At 38.7% G+C, this 20909-nt stretch overlaps 1 protein-coding gene across 12 annotated transcripts in view; it reads right to left on the bottom strand.

The window, feature by feature from the left end:
• The window catches only part of TBC1D31 (TBC1 domain family member 31), an 87148-nt gene that overhangs the window by 38386 nt on the left and 27853 nt on the right, over positions 1-20909 (bottom strand). For 6 of the 12 annotated variants that reach the window (XM_070631979.1, XM_008540294.2, XM_008540295.2 and 3 more), the window contains exons 3-7: positions 18480-18595; positions 14815-14993; positions 8065-8216; positions 4939-5098; positions 2723-2923 (exon numbers count right to left, since the gene is read on the bottom strand). In XM_070631979.1, coding sequence (XP_070488080.1) covers positions 2723-2923; positions 4939-5098; positions 8065-8216; positions 14815-14970 — 669 coding nt within the window. In that variant the 5' untranslated portion in view covers positions 14971-14993; positions 18480-18595. The remainder of the gene's footprint in view (positions 1-2722; positions 2924-4938; positions 5099-8064; positions 8217-14814; positions 14994-18479; positions 18596-20909) is intronic. The other 6 variants (XM_070631977.1, XM_070631974.1, XM_070631981.1 and 3 more) reach the window with 1 other exon arrangement.

Below are 20909 nucleotides of genomic sequence, written 5' to 3'. Positions count from 1 at the left end.
GTGATACCTATGTGGCAGAGATACTGCGTTTTTTATTTAAAATTATGAAAAGTATTTAGTTTTAACTTTATAAGGTTTTCCAAAGAGTGTTTTTCTAGGATACGTTATTTATTCTCATCTAGAAAGATTACAAGGATAATGTAAGATATAATAACAATAGCTCTGACCATAAAAAAAGTACGATGACTACTCATTCTATGATTTTTCAATTCTTTATCTATGAAATGTAATTAATAGTGCAATTAATAACTGACTTCTGAACACTGCCCATCTTTAATGTCCTCAAACTACCTTCTAACCTTAATCCATTCTAAATCTTTATTAAAATGTCTATTCTAGCGCCACATTTTTTCCTGCATGAACCCCAGACTCTTCCATGAAACACAATCTCCCAAAAGTTAGAGCCTGAGATATGACCTAAATTGCCATACCTTAGTAGTGCTAAAACTTCAACACCTTTAGCACAATACCAGAAATTCTCCAACGGCAAGAAAACAGGACTGAAGGAATGGGATGTAGGTAAGTTCAGTTTTGTGGTGACTATGGACCTGGGCATTTGTGTAGGCCCAGAACAGCCACAGAGACATTGGCGGTGCTAGTAACGAGTCCAAAAAAACCAGATTATCCTCCTTCTGTTATAAGGTAGCTTTTCTGGTCAATATGCTCTCAATTTGCCTAACAAACAGCAGAGAGGAGGTCAATGACTCTCTCTTACCTTCATTTTTCTCAGATCTCTCCCTGTTTCTACTAATAACACTCACCTAGCTCTTGTAAAATTCAGCTAGGCCAAACACTCTCCCAGTAAGAGCAAATAATAATATATTATTAAAATTTCTAAGGTTTACAAATAGAGTCTAACTCCATATATTTAAAGAAAACGCACGCACACGCACGCACACACACACACACACACACACACACACACACAGAGTAGATTCTCATTATTCGCTGTAGTTATGTTCTATCAAGTCCCTGCAAATACTGAGTTAGTGAATACTGAATCATCGCTCAGAGGGGAAACAGAGTTAAGTCCTTGTGAGTCTGTCTAGTCACAACACTTCTGTCAACCAATCAATACATAACCTTGTTTTGCGTGTGCGTTTATTTAAAGACACTTATTTAATACATATTGCTGACTCATTACCATTGAACTCAGGCCAAGAGCACTGTAACTCATGCTAGAATGAAGTTTATCTATCACAGGGGTCTTGTGCTTAGGGACACCAGACAGCACTTCAGCACTACGCTTGAGGGCAATTTTAAAGAGCAAAATCACCTACAAAAAGCACAAAAATGTGAAAAACACAGCACTAAACAGACCACAAAAAGGATGCTGTTTACAGTCTGAGATGAGATCGGGAAGGTGGAGTGTTGGCCTTGTTTGACCTCAGCTGGGAACCTGCATGTTGGGCAATTCAAAACGTGTTGCTGCTCTGCACAGGCCAGTGTCTGTGAACACGTGGTGAACACTGATTTTACAGGCACAGATACATTTCACGAGCAGGTGAGTCCACACACACAAATCCGTGAATGATGAGGACTCACTGTATACGTTTATGCACAGAAAGATGGGGCACGTAGGCATTTCAAGGTCACTGGAGGACGCTGAGACTGTGATTCTTATTTATCTACTCGCTTATCGGTACCTTTTGATTTTTCTCTGCATTAAGACATTTACTACTTGTCTAATTAAAAAAAAGACAAAAAGGAGCAAGTAGAATGGCAAAAAAGCTTATCATACTAAGAACAGACCATCTGGGCCCGCTAATGACTGGCTGCGTGATTAGGGTGGGGCGTGAACTTCTTCCTCTGCTGAGTGAAGTCCCCGACTTACTGCTACCTTGATACAGTTCCAGACCTGGAGAGGCCGCCCACAGACAATGAGACATGGCAAGAAGCTGGGGAAATTTTATAGAACCATAAAAGAGGAGAAGGAAGTATATTTAGATGAAATGAATAATGCAGATAACAGATGCAGAAATGACAAGGGCATTACGGGGAACAATGGAGGAAGCTACCAGTATGGAGAAATAAGTTAGACAGGTAGAGCAGACAAGATAGAGAGGACCTTGAGAGCCAGGCAGAAGAGGCCGCACTTAATGCAACAGGCAAAAGTAGCACTATTTCAGAAATGAGGAAGCAAGTGTTATTTTACAGAAATGCTACATGAAAGATGGTTGATGGGCAGGGGCAAGCACTGAGGGCTCTGAGTGTTGGTATACTTGTTGAAATTACCGTTACTCAAGAGCAGTTAATGAGGACCAATACAAGATGGCTAATATGGAGATGGAGAACGGGCAGCACATATGTAGATATTCCAAATTGAGGCAATTACATAACCTAGTATTGACTAGATTTAGGAAATAAAGGAGTAGGAATAGTTATAGTACTCCAAGGTTTCTAGCCTACAAGACGGGAAGAAAGTGAGACAGATATGAAGAGGCTGGAACTGAGTGCCCTTTTTGGGAAGCATGAGGGCACTCTGAATGGGACAGGGCCACCAAACAGACGCCTTAGGGAGGCAGCCATTTAGGAATGGAGGATAGGTGAGAAATCGAGTCTGGATGTGTGGCTTTGGGAATAAGAGCAAAAAAAAAAAAATTCCAGAAAAATCGATAGGGTGCAAGGAAGTCAGAAAACCACCGCATAAAGATTTTATTTTTGATGATATACTTAAATCTTAAAAAAACAAAAAATTGACGTTTTTTACTTCGTCACATACCTTATTTATCTCTTGTGTTAAAGCCTGAACTGAATATATGTTGAGACTTCCATTCTCCATGATGGACGCAATGTACCGTCCGTGGGGGCTGACCACCGCCGAGCTAATTCCCTCGTCAAGGCTGCCGATTTCAAAGAGAAGCTTACAAGTCTGTATATTGATGAATCTCATGATACCATCTTGACTTAGCACTCCAAGAACCTAAGAACAGAGAGAAACAACATATGAGTTCCTAAAAACACATTTAAAAGTCAAATGTCTGAAAGTGTGTATTTATATGTTTATTAATTTTTCTTTTTTGAGGGGAGGACAGAGGAGATGACATTCGCAGAGAGTCATTACATATTTTCAAATCCCTAATTATGGCTCATGTAGTTTGCCCTGCTCAGGTCCAGGTAAGCTTGGCTCTACCCAGACCCAGCAAGGAGCCCATCCCGGTGGACTATGGAAAGGTCACCTGACAATCTTTCCTTCCCATGGGGAGGCCACGTCTCCACTAGTCCCTACGGAGGGAATACAGATGATAAGACAGGGCTTAACTCTGACCTCCACACTGCTACCAGAAGCGAGGAGTGTGGAGGGTTCGTGTTCTGCACCGTCCCCACAGCTCAGTCAGAGCTAGCAGCCACCCTGCTGCCCCATACAAACCTGTGACTCTCAGTGAGGCTCCCCACCGTCTACCTGCTTCCAGCTGTGTAACTAACATTTGGGGAGTGGAGAGAAAGGTCTGTGAGTTGCAAGGATAGTGAAGGGGTAAGAGGCAAGCTATTCTTTTAAGGGGGAAATAAAAAGCAGGTTCTTCTGTTGGTCAGGCTGTAGGACATCCCGTCATTCACAGTTGACGCAGCCTCTCTGGAGGGCTACTTGGCAGTAACTATCAAAACTGCAGATGCACATGACCCTGGTACCACTATTGCAACTGTGGAGTTTTATCCTGCAGACAGGATGCGTGAAATGAAGTGAGCAAAAAGCTTTTCAGTGCAGCATTATTTGTAATAGAAAAGGACTAAAAACAAGTTAAGTGCCCAATAATAAAGGATTGATTTAAAAACTATGGAATACTATGCAGCTGTAGAAAAAGAAGGAAGTGCTGTACCGATACAGAACAATCTTCAAGGTAAATTAAGTGAAGAAAAGCAAGGTGAAAAGAGGGAAAAACATTAAGACTAACAACAGTGGCTATGGAGAGCGCATAACTGGGCTAACGGGAGAGAGGAGTAAGACATTCACTATACGCCTTCATGTGGTTTATGTTTTCAGCCATGTGAATGAATTACCTACTCAAAAAACTTAAGTCAAAAGAGATACGGTAAATATACACAATTATATATAAACACATATACATAAAACATATATATTACATGTATATAAAATTTATTGAAGTGTAAGATCCAAGATAGTTAATTGAAAATAAAAAAGTTAAGGTTTGACTGTACTCAACTATTAAAAAGAAAGAAGATGTGTGTGTAGGGGAAGCAACTTGCAAACTAAGGCAGGATAGAAAGAAAACATGTTTCATGGGACTGAGGCACCAGTTACGGTACATAAAACACAGCACAACAAAATGGGAAAATTTTAGTTCCAGCCCCACCTTCAATCTTTAAAGTTCACAAAGAGTGTTGACAAGTCACTTAAGGTTTCTAAGCTTCAGTGTCACGATCTGTATAACAGTGAGAATACCTTCCCTGCCTATGTTCAAAGAATTCTTTAAGGATCACATAAAAAGTAACATGCTAATGTGCCCTGTAAACCATAAAGTATGACATAATTAAATTAAACCATAAACTTAAATCAAGTATATTGATTTTAGAAAAAGGGTACATTGTCAGTAACATACAGAACCTAAGATTTAAAATTTTTTTTCAGGGGCCTGGCCTGGTAGTATAGTGGTTAAGTTTGCAATGTCTGCTTTGGTGTACTGGGGTTCACGGGTTTGGATCCTGGGCTGTGACCTACACAGTGGTCAGCAAGCCATGCTGTGGCAGAATCCCACATACAAAAAATAGAGGAAGACTGGCACAGATGTTAGTTCAGGGCCAATTTTCCTCACCAAAAAAATTTTTTTTTCAATTTTAGACTCTTCACAAAAACAACACATTAGTAATTTTAAATCCTTGTAACAATCAGGGTACAAGTTAAGTACGAGCTAATATAGTTTAAAAATTGTTCAGATTTTTCTCAAACAGTACAATGTCACTAACACTTATGTTACTAACCTGATTAGAACCAGCATCGAAACTATCAGGAAGAAACTCTAGATGGCGAATGGCTCGAACTTTAGTAGGCATCTGGATAATTCTAAATAGCTGCTTAGCTTCTAAGCACCATAAATGAAGATGATTTGATTTGCCTCCAGCAGCCAGGATTCGACCATCTCTGTACAACAAAAAGGTAAGAAAGTAAGACTAGATGAATTGTTTACAGCAGCACTGTCGAATATGATCTGATATGATGATGGAAATGCTCTGTATCTATGCATCCACTATGGTCACTACTAGCCTAGCCACATGTGATTATTGAGAACTTGAAATGCGGCTAGTGTTTCTGAGGTCACTCTTAATTTTTCTTTGTTTTTGGTGAGAAAGATTAGCCCTGAGCTAACATCTGTGCCAATCTTCCTCTATCATGTATATGTGGGATGCTGCCTCAGCATAGCTTGATGAGCAGTGTGTAGGTGCGTCACTGGGATCTGAACTGGTGAACCCCACGCCACCGAAGTGGAGCATGTGAACTTAACCACAACACCGCCAGGCTGGCCCCGGAAATTCTTAATTTCATTTCATTTTTACTAATTTAAATAGTCCCATATGCCCAGTGGCCACCATATAGAAAAACTCAGGTTTACTGCATGTATTTTTTTTAACCTATGGTGCTAAAACCCCAACTTAACAAACATTTGTTTGCTGACTGGATTGTGGGTTTCTAAGTAATGCTTATATTTTACAGCACGATCTCACAAAGTCACTTATCACTACCCAACTTTCCACATTTCACATATGACTATACTGAATTGGTACAGCACTGCTATATGAAAAACCAGAGAGTCCAAACATTGTTTCTGCTCAAAGAAAGCTACTTTATGTTTATAAAGAACAAACAGAACAAGCTGGATTGATTTGCAAGGCTGTTGCTCATTCATTCGCCAAGAACTTGTCAGGTGTCTACTACAAACCAGGTAGCAGTTCAGGCGCCAGGAACACAGAGGTGAAGAAGACAAGTAAGGTTCCTGCTCTTACGGGACTTTCAGTCTAGAAGGCGGCAAACCAACCAAAAAATGAACTTGATTTATCAGGGGATGATAAATTCTGTAAAGAACTATAAAATGAGGCGATGTTACAGAGCTGGGAAAGGAGCAAGACCAGCTCCCTGAACGCAAATGGGTCAGTCACGGGATGATCTGGAGGGAGAATGCCATGCTGGGCAGCACTCCAGACTGGAACAGCTTAGTATGAAGGAAGAGTGAGAGGCCACACTCAAGAGTGGCTGGAACAGCGATGGGGGAAGGAAATCAGATGAGGAAAGAGAGGGAGGCCCAGGCCAGATGACAAGAGGCCTCAGGGGATGCGGTGCGGAGTTCGCATTTTGTTCTAAGAACGGTGGAAAGCCTTCCAAGGGGGTTCAACAGGGCAGTGACATGATCTGACTTACTGACTTAAAAAGACCACTCTACCTGCTATGTAGAGACTGACTTTAGGAGATGAGACTGAAAACAAGGAGACCAAAGAGGGAGGCTATCATAGCAGTGAGAAAGAGAGTAGGGTAACAGCTGAGGGAATGGACAAAAAGGTAGGCCCATTCAAAGCACAGTCTGGGAGAGCTGAAGGGATTCACTAATGACTTAGAAGAAGAGGGTGGGAGAAAGGGAGGAAATAACACCTATTTCCTAGCTCCTTCCACTGAAAAGGCCTGGAAATAATGACCAACCCAGTCACAATGAGAACCCCTAGCATCCAGATTCACTTCCCACTAAAATGAACCCAGGCTCTTTAGAGAAATGGCTGATTCCAGGTTTGGGACGGGAAACACACAAATAAGCCTGGAACATCCTGTCAGACCAGAAAGAACAAAAGCTATCACAGACCAATGGGGTTGTATCAGAAGGTCTCAACGCCAACTGAAGAGGATCCCATTGCTCAAAGACGAAAGAACTGGAGCATCACTAACAGTGACCACTTTAATCGACCAAAGCATGTCCACTAGATTAAACCCAGGAATTTACCACGATTAAAGACAAAAGACTTCACTGGCCACCTTCGGAAGATGCCAATAAACCAACTGATTATTTTGAAAATTTTTCTTTTAAAAAAAGAGGGGGAAATCAAGCATTTATCCTGTCTTTCCTTTACAAACTAAACATCAAAGTAATGAAAGAAATGCAAGGATGTTTGGAAGGAACATCCTTTGATGAAAGGAAGTTTTTTTCTATAGGAGTTTCTACTCGGTAAAGGAAAGAAGGAATGACAGAATTAGAGTAGCACCATTTTACTAACCTCTAATTCAAAACCAAATCTAGGTAATCATCATCAATGGCCGCTAATATCACATGAGAAAGAGCACTATCTTTCTCCTGATCAAAGTACACAAACCACCCATGTTTTCTTGCCCCAAAATCAAACCTGAATCAGATCAAGCCTCCAATTCATAGGAAATATATGCAGAACTAGTTTACAATATGAAATGCAGATGACAGAAGATCATATTAAACAACATCACAGGGATGCAAAGAGCAAAATCCAGAATATGGAAAACTCTAGGACAAATGACCAGCTGTTTAACAAATAAACTGCAAGGAAAAAATTAAAAGAGGGCTATATCAACCAAGAGAATGCGTGAATCTTATTTTATTCCTGATTTGAACTAACCATAAAAAACAATTAGATAAATCAGGGAAATCTGAATAATGATTAGCTATATGACAATATTAAGAAATTACTAATTTTTAAAAAGTGTGATAATAGCACTATGGTTGTGTTTCAAAAAGGGCCCTTATCCTTTAGAAATGCACATGGAGATATTTACAGATGAAACGATATGCTTTGTCTTTGCTTTAAGATAATGCAGTAGAGAAGTAGTACACAGAGTTATAGATAAAAAGGAGTGGCTGCTAGTTGATGATTATTATAGCTAATGAGAATACCGTACTCAGGGGTTCATGAACTTTTATATTTTTACGTTTATTTTAAATTTCCCATGATAAAATTAAAAAAAAAGTTCTATAGACCATATCTAAATTTGAAGGAAACTTTTCCTCAGATGACAATGAGATGTAGAATGAAAATTTGTAAAATTTCACTGGAAGTTATATTTCTTAAAAATTCTCAGTATCTTAAAACGCACATCACCTGGTCACAGCAAACACTTTGTATAATATACTGGAGCTTTCTGGTGGAGCTGGCAATTGATATTTGCAAAAAAGAGTATCACATTCCCAGGCGAAGACGGAATTATCTTTAAAACAGCTGAGGATGGTATTACTCAATGGTAGAAAGAAAACCTAAAGAGGGAGAAAAAAAGTTATTGGATCATTTAGCCCTCGTTAAATTTAAAATTATACAAGTAGTCAATTTTTCTTTTTTAAAATTATTTTTTCTTAAACTGGAGAAAAATATATTTACACTATAAGACAGAGGGTAATACTGATATTTCACATATTACTATAAACTAAAAGAAAAGGTATTCACCTTTAAATAAAAAGTAGGTGACTATAATGACTAAAATTCATGAAATATTAAGTAACAATTTATAAATATTTAACCTTATAAAAGGTTCAAATGAAAGTAATGAGATACCCTTTTATGTGTATCAAATTTATTTTTGTTTGTTTTTAAAGATTGGCCTTGAGCTAACATCTGCTGCCAGTCTTTTTTTTCTTCTTCTCCCCAAAGCCCCCCAGTACACAGCTGTACATTCTAGTCGTAGGTCCTTCTAGTTCTGCTATGTGGGCCGGGTGCTGGGTCCAGGAGCAGGATCTGAACCGGCGAAACACTGAGCTGCTGAAGTGGAGCATGCAAACTTAACCACTTGGCCGTGGGGCTGGCCCCCAAATTTATTTTGTTTTTAAATGCACACACATGCATAAACTATACATAAAGTAACATGTGAATTATATTTATAAACTATATACTAATATAAACACTGCATTCAATACTAACTACTGATAAATGTTGAAAATACAAAATGCTTGGGCCAGCCTTGTGGGCAGTGGTTAAGGTTGCATGCTCTGCTTTGGTGGCCTGGGGTTTGTGGATTCAGATCCAGGGTGCGGACATACACATGGCTCATGAAGCTATGCCGTGGTGGTCTCCTACATACAAAATAGAGGAAGACTGGTACAGATGTTAGCTCAGGGTCAGTCTTCCTCACCAAAAAAATAAAAATAAATAAAACCACACACAAAAAATTACAAAATGCTGGTGAAAGTACAGGAAAAGGCATTTTCATACATTGCTGCTGATAGCAAAAACTGGTTAAAGATATTGTACAACCTATCGCAACTGCCTTAAAAATATATATCTCTTCTGAATTAGTCAATCTACTTATAAGAGTTAATCTTTTGGAAACAATCCAGCAAAGTGCTTTAAGATAAATGTATACAAATGTTTGTTAAGCATTATTTATAAAAGTAAAAAGTTGAAAACAAATAGATGGTCATATTTTCTTAGAGGTTCAATTATTTAATGGACGAATGAGATAATTGATAGCAAAGTTCAAAATATAATTCTTCTAATTTCTATTTTTCTATTACATAAGCACTAAACAATGCTTGGTTTTGATAATATAAAATTTTAATTAAAACTGACCAATATTTTCTCGTATTAAGAGTTCAAATGGCCTCAAATATATATTTTGTGTGTCACCTGTGTAAAACACACAAAGGGAGGAAGGGAAAAAAGGAAAAGAAAGAAGGAAAGAAAATGGAAGAAAGCAATGCCCTGAGGACAAAATACTCCTGCCCATCTTCTCAAAACAAATCCCCTCGAATAGCTTGAGACGTTTCACATGATTCAATTGTTAGTTACATCTTTAGCTATTTATTCTTTGATTCCCATCTAGAATGACCTTCTTACTTGCATTATATCTTATTATAACACCTTATATTTGAACATATTTCATTATTGTTTCTACTGGTGTGTCTTTGCAAGCCTTATTATTATTTTTTAAAATATACGATTGCTTCTACGCTGAAAAGAGAGGAGCAGAGACTCACTGAGGAGGCAGAGACCTTTAAGAATTTCTGGCCTCTCCTTCTGACCCCTGATGTCACACAGCTTCACAACTTTACTAGTGTCAGGAGGAGGCCTGTCTTCTCTTGGAATGCTACATTCTTTGGGGATGAGTGGTCAGCACCGTTGTTTTTAGCACTGTATCGGAATATCTCCTGAGTATTAGCATCTGGATAAAACCGTCATCACAGTACTGAAAAAGAGCAGGCCAGAACTCACTCTGTTCAGGGGAAGATCAGGAGCAACACCCATCTACCACAGTTTTGCTCACTGTTGCAAAAATAATGGGTCAACAAGGCACCTATATGAATGCTGCTGCAGCCTTGCATCTAATTTGTGTTACTGTCACCCAGCCTATTATATACATACAGTTAGGAAATGATTCTAAAAGTTATTATTACTATAAAAGTTTCAGGGGGCTGTAAGCCATAATTTTCATAACAATAGTTGCAGGCTATTATCATAAACTGTTTTTCTCATACACATATAATAGTATCTCTTTTTTCAATAACAAATAGTGCTAAAAAAACCCCATACATACACATATACATAATGCACAATAGAACACATTGGTTAATGAAAACAATCTACTCAGGGTTAAGACTCAATAAAAATGCTCACTCAACTACGTAAGGTGTTGCTGTCCTTGCCTGACCCAGTTCCTCACTTTTGTCCTTGGCTCACTTTGTCAAAGACAATCTCGGTACATCTTTTGCCAACAGATTCATTACGTAGGAAGACTTCTAACATACAGGTCTCATAGAAAGAATGTGCAACGAATAACCTACAATCTATAAAGAAAACATTAAAAGATGGTTTCAAAACCAATGTCAAAAAAAAGTGACAAAGTTTTCATTATAGTCTGCAATATTTTTCTAGAAAAGTAATAAAGTTTGTTCCTACTGAGAGAAGCAAAAGCTTAAAAGTTAATGAGCATCAAGTGCTATTTTAGGGGCAAGGCTGTGATAGATTATGGCTTACATGATTATTCATTACCAGATCTGTGATTTTAATTGCCAGATTTTAATGATTATAAAATTGTTCCTAATGAATCATGTCATTATTTAGATAGTGTCATCTCTTGACAAACATAAAAAGCTTCGAGAAAACTTCAAAAGTACTAACAAAATGGACTTTTTGGAGGGCTGGGTACAAGGATGGGGCTGCAGATCTCCTTATAAAATATGCAAATCCTAGCTTTCCAATTCATTTTAGAGAAGTACATGAGTTGTTTTCAGAGAAAGAGTTCAGGATAGTAGTAAGAGCAAGTTAAGGTCAAACGTACAACTGAGCAAAAATCTAGTGCGTGCCCAGTGTATAGAGAGACGGAACTAAGTTCAGTAACACACTCTATTAAATGTTTTCTGATATCCATCACAAAACCTTTTCCGATACACACTAAGCCACAGTAATGAGAAATCCCAGGATTTACTCCAAAATTCCTAAAGAAAAAGCTAAATATTCTACCTCCAAGCATCAACAAAAAATTAAAAATTTACGACTGTGAAGACGCGTGACTTGTTTACCTGAGAGGTAGTGTGGTGCAACGGGATGACTTTGGAGCAAGACTGGCTTGGATTCAAATTACAACTCTCTTTAAATTTTTAAAATTTTCTTAAAGATTGGCACCTGAGCTAACATCTGTTGCCAATCTTCTTTTATTTCTTCTTCTTCTCTCCAAAGCCCCCCAGTACATAGTTGTATATTCTAGTTGTCAGTGGCTTTGGCTGTGCTGTGTGGGACGCCACCTCAGCATGGCCTGATGAGTGGTGCCATGTCCGCGCCAGGATTGGAACCGGTGAAACCCTGGGCCACTGTACTGGCGCACGCAAACTTAACCACTCGACCACAGGCCAGCCCCAAATGGCAACTCTCTTATAAGCTATGTGACACCGGGCAGGTTACTTAATGTTTCTGAACTTCTGTTTCCCCGTTTGTAAAACGAGGATTATTAGTATCTACATTTTAGGATTATTTAAGCTTAAAAATAGCTACAGAATGTTGGGTACATAGTAAGCATTCAAAAATTGGTATCTATTACTATTAGTGTTAAATTACTGCTATTGCTAGGTACAAAAAACAGTGGCAAGAGGTTGGAGTGGTAGGTTCTTTAAAAACATTTCGAAATCAAAGGTCCATAGTTCTTTATCTGAAATTCTTTGGATCAGATGTGCTCCAGAATTCAGCAATATTTCTGATTTGAGAAAGGTAATACAATGCATACTCTGTAATATTATGTGGAACTCTCAGGTGACCTGTAGCGTCCATACTCAAACATATTAATATTTTAGCTTCATGAAATGCACTTCAGGTTTTACTGCCAAATGAATTCAGGTCAGATGAGATTTTGCCACCAAGTCAGTTATTTAAAAATTTCTGGATGTTTGAATTGCTAATAAGAGATTGTGCATCTATTTAACGTAGTCAAAAGAAAAACAATACAGTTGCCTTACAGATTTTTAAGAAGATCTGTAATTGCGCTGAGATAATCCCATAACAGAGCTAGATCATAAATAACAATAATTGTAGATAATAGTAACAATAACAACAGTAACAGAAACAGCAGCAGCTGCAGCTTTCACAAAGCACTTACTACACGAAAAGCATTGTGCTAAGTGCCTGCACACGACGGGTCACACTCAATCCTGAAACCAACCCTGAAGTGCCATTACTATTTTCATCTTACACATAAATCGCGTATCAAAAATATTTAACACGAATCTGCTCAAGCCTTTAGAATTAAGTTCTAGTTTATAAGAAACACAGGTGAGAGGACAAGTTAAATGATGTAATGAGGGAATAGTAAGACAAATCCAGAGTGTGGGGCATTTTTCAAGACAATTGGTCTGGTCTGTGTCTCAAACAAAACTAATGTCATGGAAAAAAAACGGTGGGAGGCTGTTTTAGATTAAAAGAGCCACCATAAAATGAGACCCATAGCATCACGTGTTACCATATGTTATAAAGAGAAAAAAGATCACAAAAGTTCTACTTAAAATAGAGAAACTGGAATAAAAATACAGGTTTAGTAAAAACTTGATAAGAATAAAAATTTTACTTTAAGATAAGTTTACAATTATTTCCTATTTTCAACAGAATAAGCCAGAAGTGGCAACCACCTGAGCCATCTCCACGTCTTATATAGCCAAGGACCTAAGAATGGTGTTTACATTTTTAAATTATTTCATTTTAGATGGCTGCATAAGTACACACATAATATCCTCAATCTTGCTCTTGGCCTGCAAAACCAAAACTATTTACTATCTGATCCTTTGAGAAAAAGTTTGCTAGTAACTTACAGACTACAATGTTCTGTTATTTTAGAACAATATATATGTGTACTGCATATTATATGCGTACTTATATGACTACTGCATATTATACATCCATTTTCTACATTTAATTTTATTCTTCTATCACTAACATTTGGAGTCTTATTTTTTAAACTAAAATGTCTAAATGACGAAGCAAGGTTAGAATTGGCAACCATCCAGTGTATACTAATTTTAATTTCATGGTAAAAGAACAGATGGTTTTTGTGTCATTTCATAACTCTGTTTCCATTGTGGGTTCAACTCCCAGTGCTCTCTTCTTTGGAATTTAAAATTGAATTTAAGTACTAAAGCAATTAAAGAAGAAAAGACCTACTAAGTCATTTGGCTTAAGTCCCTGATGAATAAGCTAGCTACAACTTTTACCTTTTTTTAATTATTAAAGGCAAACTAAAGAACTCTGGGATTTCCATGGAGACTACAAAACAAATTTGTGGTTGGCATGCACTGCTAGATGTTCATGTTTAATAATCAAGAAATTAAAAGCAACACTGCATGTATAATATAACCCGAGGCAAAATAATTAATCACACGGGAGGCTCAGATGATCCTGAAAACAGTATGTGGTCAATCAAATAGAAAAAAATTAAAGCTTAAGAACAAAAAGATTTTTTTTAAAAAAGTGATATACGTAGCCAATGAAATATTGATCAGTAATAAAAAGGAACAAACTACTGATACACACAACAACATGGATGAATCTCAAAAACATTATGCTAAATGAAAAAAGCTTTACATATACCACTACTGACTGGCTCTATTTACGTGAAATTTTAGAACACACAAAACTAATCTGTGGTGGAAAAACATCAGTGTTTACCTGCGAGGGGATAGGATGGAACTTTCTGGGATGATGGTAATGACAGGTCTGCACAGGTTATAAAGGTGTATGTATTTATCAAAACTTAACAAATGAATACTTAAGATTTGTGCATTTCATTATATATAAATTTTACATCAACAAATACTGAACCCTAGTCAATTAAATGCAGGCTTAAGTATTTATGGGCAAATATACAGATGTCTTCACTTTACTTCAAAACGCAAACAAGAAAAAAAGTGAATTACTGAACAGAGGGAGAGAAAGATAGATAGGTCCATAATATAGTTTAGTAACATATAAATACAGTGAAGGAAAGTATAGTACAGGAACTTGATAATGGTGGACTATAGATGATGAGTGTCATGAGTCCACTGCGAAATCCTCACAAATCTGCTGCATGTCTGAAATTTTTCATAACAAAATTTTGGGGCGAGGGTTTAAAAACTAAAACAAACCCAATCAGCTAAATAAAAACTATCATCTCACTAAAGCTGAAGTTACAGACTACAATAATAACTGGAAAAAAAAAAAAGAAGAAAAGCTCAGTAAGTTATAAACTGCAGCCACAGGCAACATTTTCAGTTCTGCAGGCCACTTCGCTTTGCTTGTGGCAGAGTTATGAGAACATAGATACGTGGGACAAAGTGAATCATCACTCTTATATCATCTATAAATCCTGCTCACCAAGAACGAGCCCGAGAAGCCCTCACTGACCTTTTGTATACCCACAGACTGGAGAATATTCAGCTTCCGCTTCCTCTGAAAGGTGTCCAAGTCCCAGAGCTGTGCCGTATCAGAGGAAGTGGTGATGGCATACCTCCCCGATGCATGCACGGAGATCGAAAACACTGACGACTCATGGCCTCTCATCCAGCTAACCAGCTCCTTGGTGACTGAGGGGAAAAGTACAACAGACAGACAGGTGCAACACTATGTATCACCCAAGAACTGATTCAACTGATGGCCAGGTACTACACGAGGCACCTCCACTGACACCCACAGAAATGGAAGGCTGTGGCTAGGTGATAAGCTGCACTGTGGGACACATTAGTAATGTGTGTATCATGGAGGTATAAGGAGATGAGGCTGACAAAGGGTTTAAGAACAGCCTTAAATGCAACACTAGGGAGTTCGGGCTTTCTCGTGTGAGTAATGGTTTCATGTTGAGGAGCACCAGTTCTGGTCTGTGTTTTAGAAAGAGCACTCTGAAGACATATGGTAGATATACTGGAAAGGGGGAAGAGATTAGTCAAGACAACTCATTTATTTGCTGCTGTAGTAATCCAGGCAGGAGATAAGCAGGGTTTAAACTAAGAATGTGGCAATGGAGAAAGGAAGAAATTAGAGCTAGGAAGGAGAAAAATCAAAGGGGTTAGTGATCAAATGGATGGGTTAAGATACAAGAGGAGTTAAGACTCCAGCGGTTCCAGTTTAGCTCTGGAAACAGATGGTGATACTATACTATTAAACGAGGTAAGAAACACATAAGGAGGAACAGATTTAGCAGTGTGGGAAGAAGAGACGAATTTGATTTCTAACATTGATTCTGAGGTGCATGTGTGTGTGTACATGTGCATGTCACAAACAAGCAGAGGAAACAGGCTGGTAGGGAAAATGTCAAAAACTATTCATGATAATTATCAATGTGTAGTAAAATTACAAGTGATTTTTAGTTTCTCTTTACATTTTTCTGTGTTTCCAAAGTTTTCGACAGTGGACATGTTTTGCTTTTACGATCAGAATTTTTTCCTCCAGAAAGATGGAATTGAGGAGAATAGTCAGAAAGCAAGATGTAAATCTGGGAAACATTAAGATACAAAGTAGGTCAAAACTGAAGACGGAGGAACAGATAAACCCTTAGGGAGAGGGTAGTGGTTCCAAACATCAGTGTAAAGTCTGGCATTAATTAATGACCAAGTTCTCATTGGCCCTGAGTAAAATGAGAAAAATTAGGATCATGTAATGAGCTTTTCATAAAGCTAAATTTTAAAGTACTGGCTTTTAATTTTGTATTATATCCGTATAAGGTTATGTTTAAGAAATCCCTTGGTTTATAAAATGAAGTTCTATTGTTTTTTCCAATGTCAATTAGCAAAATCAAAAGCTAACAACCTGTGTGGGTTCCTCTACTTTTTCTTTTTAATTGGGTCAAAAATCCAGAAGTCTAGAAACTACTAGAAGAATCCAGGAGAGAGACAACTAAGCAGCAGCCGGAAAGGCAGGAGGAGAACCCAGAGAGAGAGGAGTAGGAAGACTAAGACTCCTAAAGTAACCCAAAGTGGTAAACGCTACTGAGAAGCAGGGTGAAACGCACAAAGAGGATCTAAACAATCAGCGGCTACTAATGACCTGGGAGCTGGAAGCCTCAGCAGCATGGAGTGGGGGGAGCAGGAGTCAGAATCCACTGATGGATGCTGTGAAGCAGCAGGATGTGGCAGTGACGAAAGAGGGAGGTGGAGACAACATCTAAGGAAGGGGCTTCAATGGGGCGGGGGGGGTTCAATAAGACTGAAGAGACTACCAACAGAGGAACTAAGAAGAGAGGAAAAGAGAATGGGTGAAATCCAAGGAAAGCAATCCCAGATGAGGATAAAGACTTAGTTTTTCAGAAATTCTGTGACAGTAGTGTTTGTAATACCAAAAACTGGAAACAGTTTAAAGGCCCAAAGTAGGTTACAGGTTAAATAATTATAGTACTGTAAACATCTATAGAGTAGAATATTAGGTACTGATTTTAAATATACTATATTAATTTTCTATGAGGCTTAGAAAATGATTCCACAAAACAATATAGATAGGATGATCATATATTTGTTAGAAAAGGTCTATGCATAGAAAACAGACTGGAAAGAGAGGTCCCTGTTATAAAAACACTGACTGCATCTCTGGACATCCTGAAGCATGACTGCTTTTCCTTCCTGCGTGGACAGTGAGAGAGGAGCAGTGATTAAGAGCAGGGACCCCGCAGCTAGACTACAGATGAGGAATCCTGGCTCTACCGCTCACAAGCTATGAGACCTAGGTCAAGTTACTTCTGCGCCTCGGTTTCCACATCTGCAAAATGGGGAAAACAGTATCCATTTCCAAGGGTTATTATGATGACTAAAATTAATTAATATGTATAGTCATAGAGCAATACTTGGTGAAGAGTAAATACTATATAAGTGTCTGCTATCACTATTATTACTATTGTTATTATCATTTATATATCTTTCTAAATATAACAATTACTTTAATAACAAGAAAAAACAATACAATTGAGATTTATTTGTTTTTTTGAGGAAGACTGTTGCTGAGCTAATACCTGTTCCCATCTTCCTCTATTTTATGTGGGATGCCACCACAGTGTGGCTTGACAAGTGGTGCTAGGTCCGCACCCAGGATCCGAACCTGCAAACCCTGGGCCACTGAAGCAGAGCATGTGAACTTAACCACTATGCCACTGGGCTGGCCCTGAGATATTTTTTTTTTGCTAATAAGAGCTTCATTTTAGAGAACTCTAAGTTCCCTATTAAAAAACACAATGTTGTATAAAATACACAGGTTATATTAAAAAATATTATTCTTGTATCTGTGCAGTAAGGAGTCTGGCCCTCAAAGAGAGGTCTTTGGCCCCTCTGGCCTTTGTCCAGCCTCCTGGGAGGCAACCTCTAAAACCCTGGGGTTTCCTCAGTGATAGGAGTGTCTGTCATTCCTGGTAGGTCCTCAGACCTCACAGCAGATGGCATGTGCTAAGGAGTGAACCTCAGAGTCGGGGCTGGCCACACCAGAGAGACCAACCATGTGAGTGATTAGAAGGTTGGGGCTGGGGCCACGTGATATCAGCCCGACCTCCAGAGAGGAGGAGGGCTGGAAATTGAGTTCCACCAAGTAGGCAACAATCCAATCAATCACTCGTATGATTAGGAGCCTCAGTAAGAACTCTGGATATCACAGCTTGGGTGAATGTCTTGGTTTGGCAATACTCAGTGCAGAGGGCTACACACCAATGCCGAGGGTAATGTGTCCCTGAAGACAACAGAGGCTTCTCCTTTGGGAGCCTCCCAGATTCCACCCTATGCTTCTCTTTCTTTGGCTGGTTCTAATTTGTATCCTTTAGCTACATTAAAACTACTATAATCATAAGCATAGTGCTTTTCTGAGTTCTGTGAGTCATTCTAGTGAACTATCAAACCTGAGGGTAGTTGTCGGGAACCTTGAATTTGCAGCCAGCTGATCTGACATCAGGGTGGCCCTGGGACCCCCAAACTTGTGGTTAGTGTCTGAAGTGAGGTCCGTCTTATGGGGACTCTCCCAAACTGTACAGATTGGCAAACTCCTTGCGGTACTTCAGTCTACATTTTACTCTGCTTCAAAAGGTAAACAGGAGGAATTCTTACCTGTATCGAAACATTTAACAGAATAATCAGCTAATGCCACAAGGAATTCAGACTTCCTATGGAGATTAAAGGCCAGAGCTGTGCAAGCTTGTGCTGTTCGCTGAACAAGATTAAACCTAGTAAGAGATGACTGCATTAGTATCAGAAATTCTTCCAATAATCATAAATTTTACATTGAGGAATCCTTAGAGATGAAGAAAATAAAACCCAGAAAAATGAGCTCCCACTTTGGTAGGCCAAAACCAGATGATGAAGAACGCCAGGCGCCATGTAAAGGCTCTTGGATTTTACTCACGCGAATGGGAGCCGTCAAAAGTTTGCAGCACAGCAGAATTATGAGCAGGCATGTCTTTTAGGAAGATGATTCTGGCAGGAATGGCAAACGGATAGCGCAAGAAAGAAGAAGAGATTATTAAGACAGCAAGCTGCTACAGAGAATCTCAACCAGAGTTAGGGGCATAAAATAGAAAGGGCTAATAAGAGAGGCGTCGAAGTCAAGCGGAAAGAGACTTGGTGATGTGTCAGATATGGCATGAAGAGGGAAGAATCAAGAATTCCTCGGGTGTAAAATGAAGAATACCTATCTCATAAGTTTGTTGTGACGATAAAATGAAATGATATACAAGTGCTTAGCAGAGTTCGTGGCAAAAACTGGAATTTAATTTACCAAAAAAATTAAGTTTTCAAGCTTGGGCAAAGGGGAACAAGTTTGAGAGTAGGAAATAATAAGCCTGGTTATAAACATGTTGAGTTTAAGGCCTTTGCAGAACATTTAGAGCTGTGCTGTCCAAAAGAAATATAATGAGGGCCACATGTGTAACTTAAAATTTTCTAGGAGCCACATTAAAAAAGTAAAAAGAAACAAGTATAATTAATCCTAGTAACATATTTTATTTAACTCGGTATATATCTAAAATATTATCATTTCAACATTTAATCAATCAAGAAATTATTAAGGCGATAGTTTACATTCTTTTTTTTTTATACTAAATCTTCAAAACCCAAAATTTATTTACACTAACACCACATCTCAGTTTGGACCAGCCGTCTTTCAAGGTCTCAAGAGTGACATGCAGCTGGTGGCTACCACACTGGACGGTCCAATCTAGAAGGTATCCAGTAGGAACAGAAGTGATCTGAGTTAATAGCATTTAGAGGGTAGCTGAAGCCTGAGGCTGGGTGGTGGTGAGAATATCAAAGGGAAGCCATGGAGTATGGAAGGAAGCAGGCCCAGGGCAGACGCCTGTGGAGCACAAACGATAAAGGGGTAGGCACCGGGGCAAGAGTCAGCAAAACAAGGGAAAAATGGCAAGAGAGGTAGAAAATCAGGAAAGAGTTGTACCTTGAAGCCAAAGAAAAAACTATCAGGGGGGGAGGGGAAGACAAGAGTGTTTAATACTTTAGTAAGATGAGAATGCAGAGACCATTGAATTAGGTATTAGGAAGAGTTTGAGGGAGCCCACTGTAGTGGGCTTTAGAATCAGACAGGCCTGGTTTCAAGTATCAGCTCTGCCATTTACTCCTCTGCTCAGCCATGAATAGTCATACAGAGAAAAGGGACAGGGGACAAAATAAAAGGAACACTCATGGTGCGAAGTCCCAGAGGAGGCTGTAGAAGATAGAGATTAGCACTGGAAGAAATTAGGATCACCTATTTTTATGAATAAGGTAGCAGAGAAGCAGGGATGGTGAAACTCACAGATGTACCTGAGACCGTGGCTGGGGAGGAGGAAAGGAGGAAGCTTGCAGGCATCTATGTTCTCAGGAATTAGGAGGCTAGGCAGTCAGAATAAAAGTAGAGTGAAACACAAGGAAATTGGTAGCGGTTTGGAATACTCAGAGGAGAATGGGAAAAGCAAGTAATGACAGACAAGCAAACGAAGTGCTAAGCATTGCTGATGCTGAAGTTCATTATTCTATAGAGTCAATCAACAATTGTCTGATTTTGTTTAGCAGTGGCAGCAAAGAAAAGACAGTTGTATTGATTAAAGATTGGGAATTGGCAGGGTAGGCTGGGCAAGAGTAAAGCATGGGAGAATTTTTGGTAAAGAAGAGAATTTTTTTGGTAAAGAGCAGAAACAAAGATTAACAGATTTCTACCTTGTAAGTCAGAGATAAATAAATCATATATGACCTCTTCTTTTCCTGAACTATTTGAGAATAAGTTCCCAAGATTAGGTTTCCCACAAACAAGGAAAGTCTCCCATATAATCAACCTATAACAATCAAAATCAGGAAATTTACATATTACCACCATCAAATCCTTAACTCCCCATTCGATTTTGCCCGTTGTCCCAACAATGTCTTTTAGAGTAAAAGGATCAGTCCAAATTCATGCCTTTGTCATGGCTCTAATCTCCCTCAATCTGGACTAGTTCTCCAGTCTTTCGACAGCTTTCATGACCTTGACCCTTGTGAAGATTACAGGCC

Source organism: Equus przewalskii, chromosome 8 (genome assembly GCF_037783145.1).
Source record: "Equus przewalskii isolate Varuska chromosome 8, EquPr2, whole genome shotgun sequence".
NCBI lineage: Eukaryota > Metazoa > Chordata > Mammalia > Perissodactyla > Equidae > Equus > Equus przewalskii.
The sequence above is the reverse complement of the archived record's forward strand: the minus strand, read 5'-3'. Positions and strand labels throughout refer to the sequence as shown.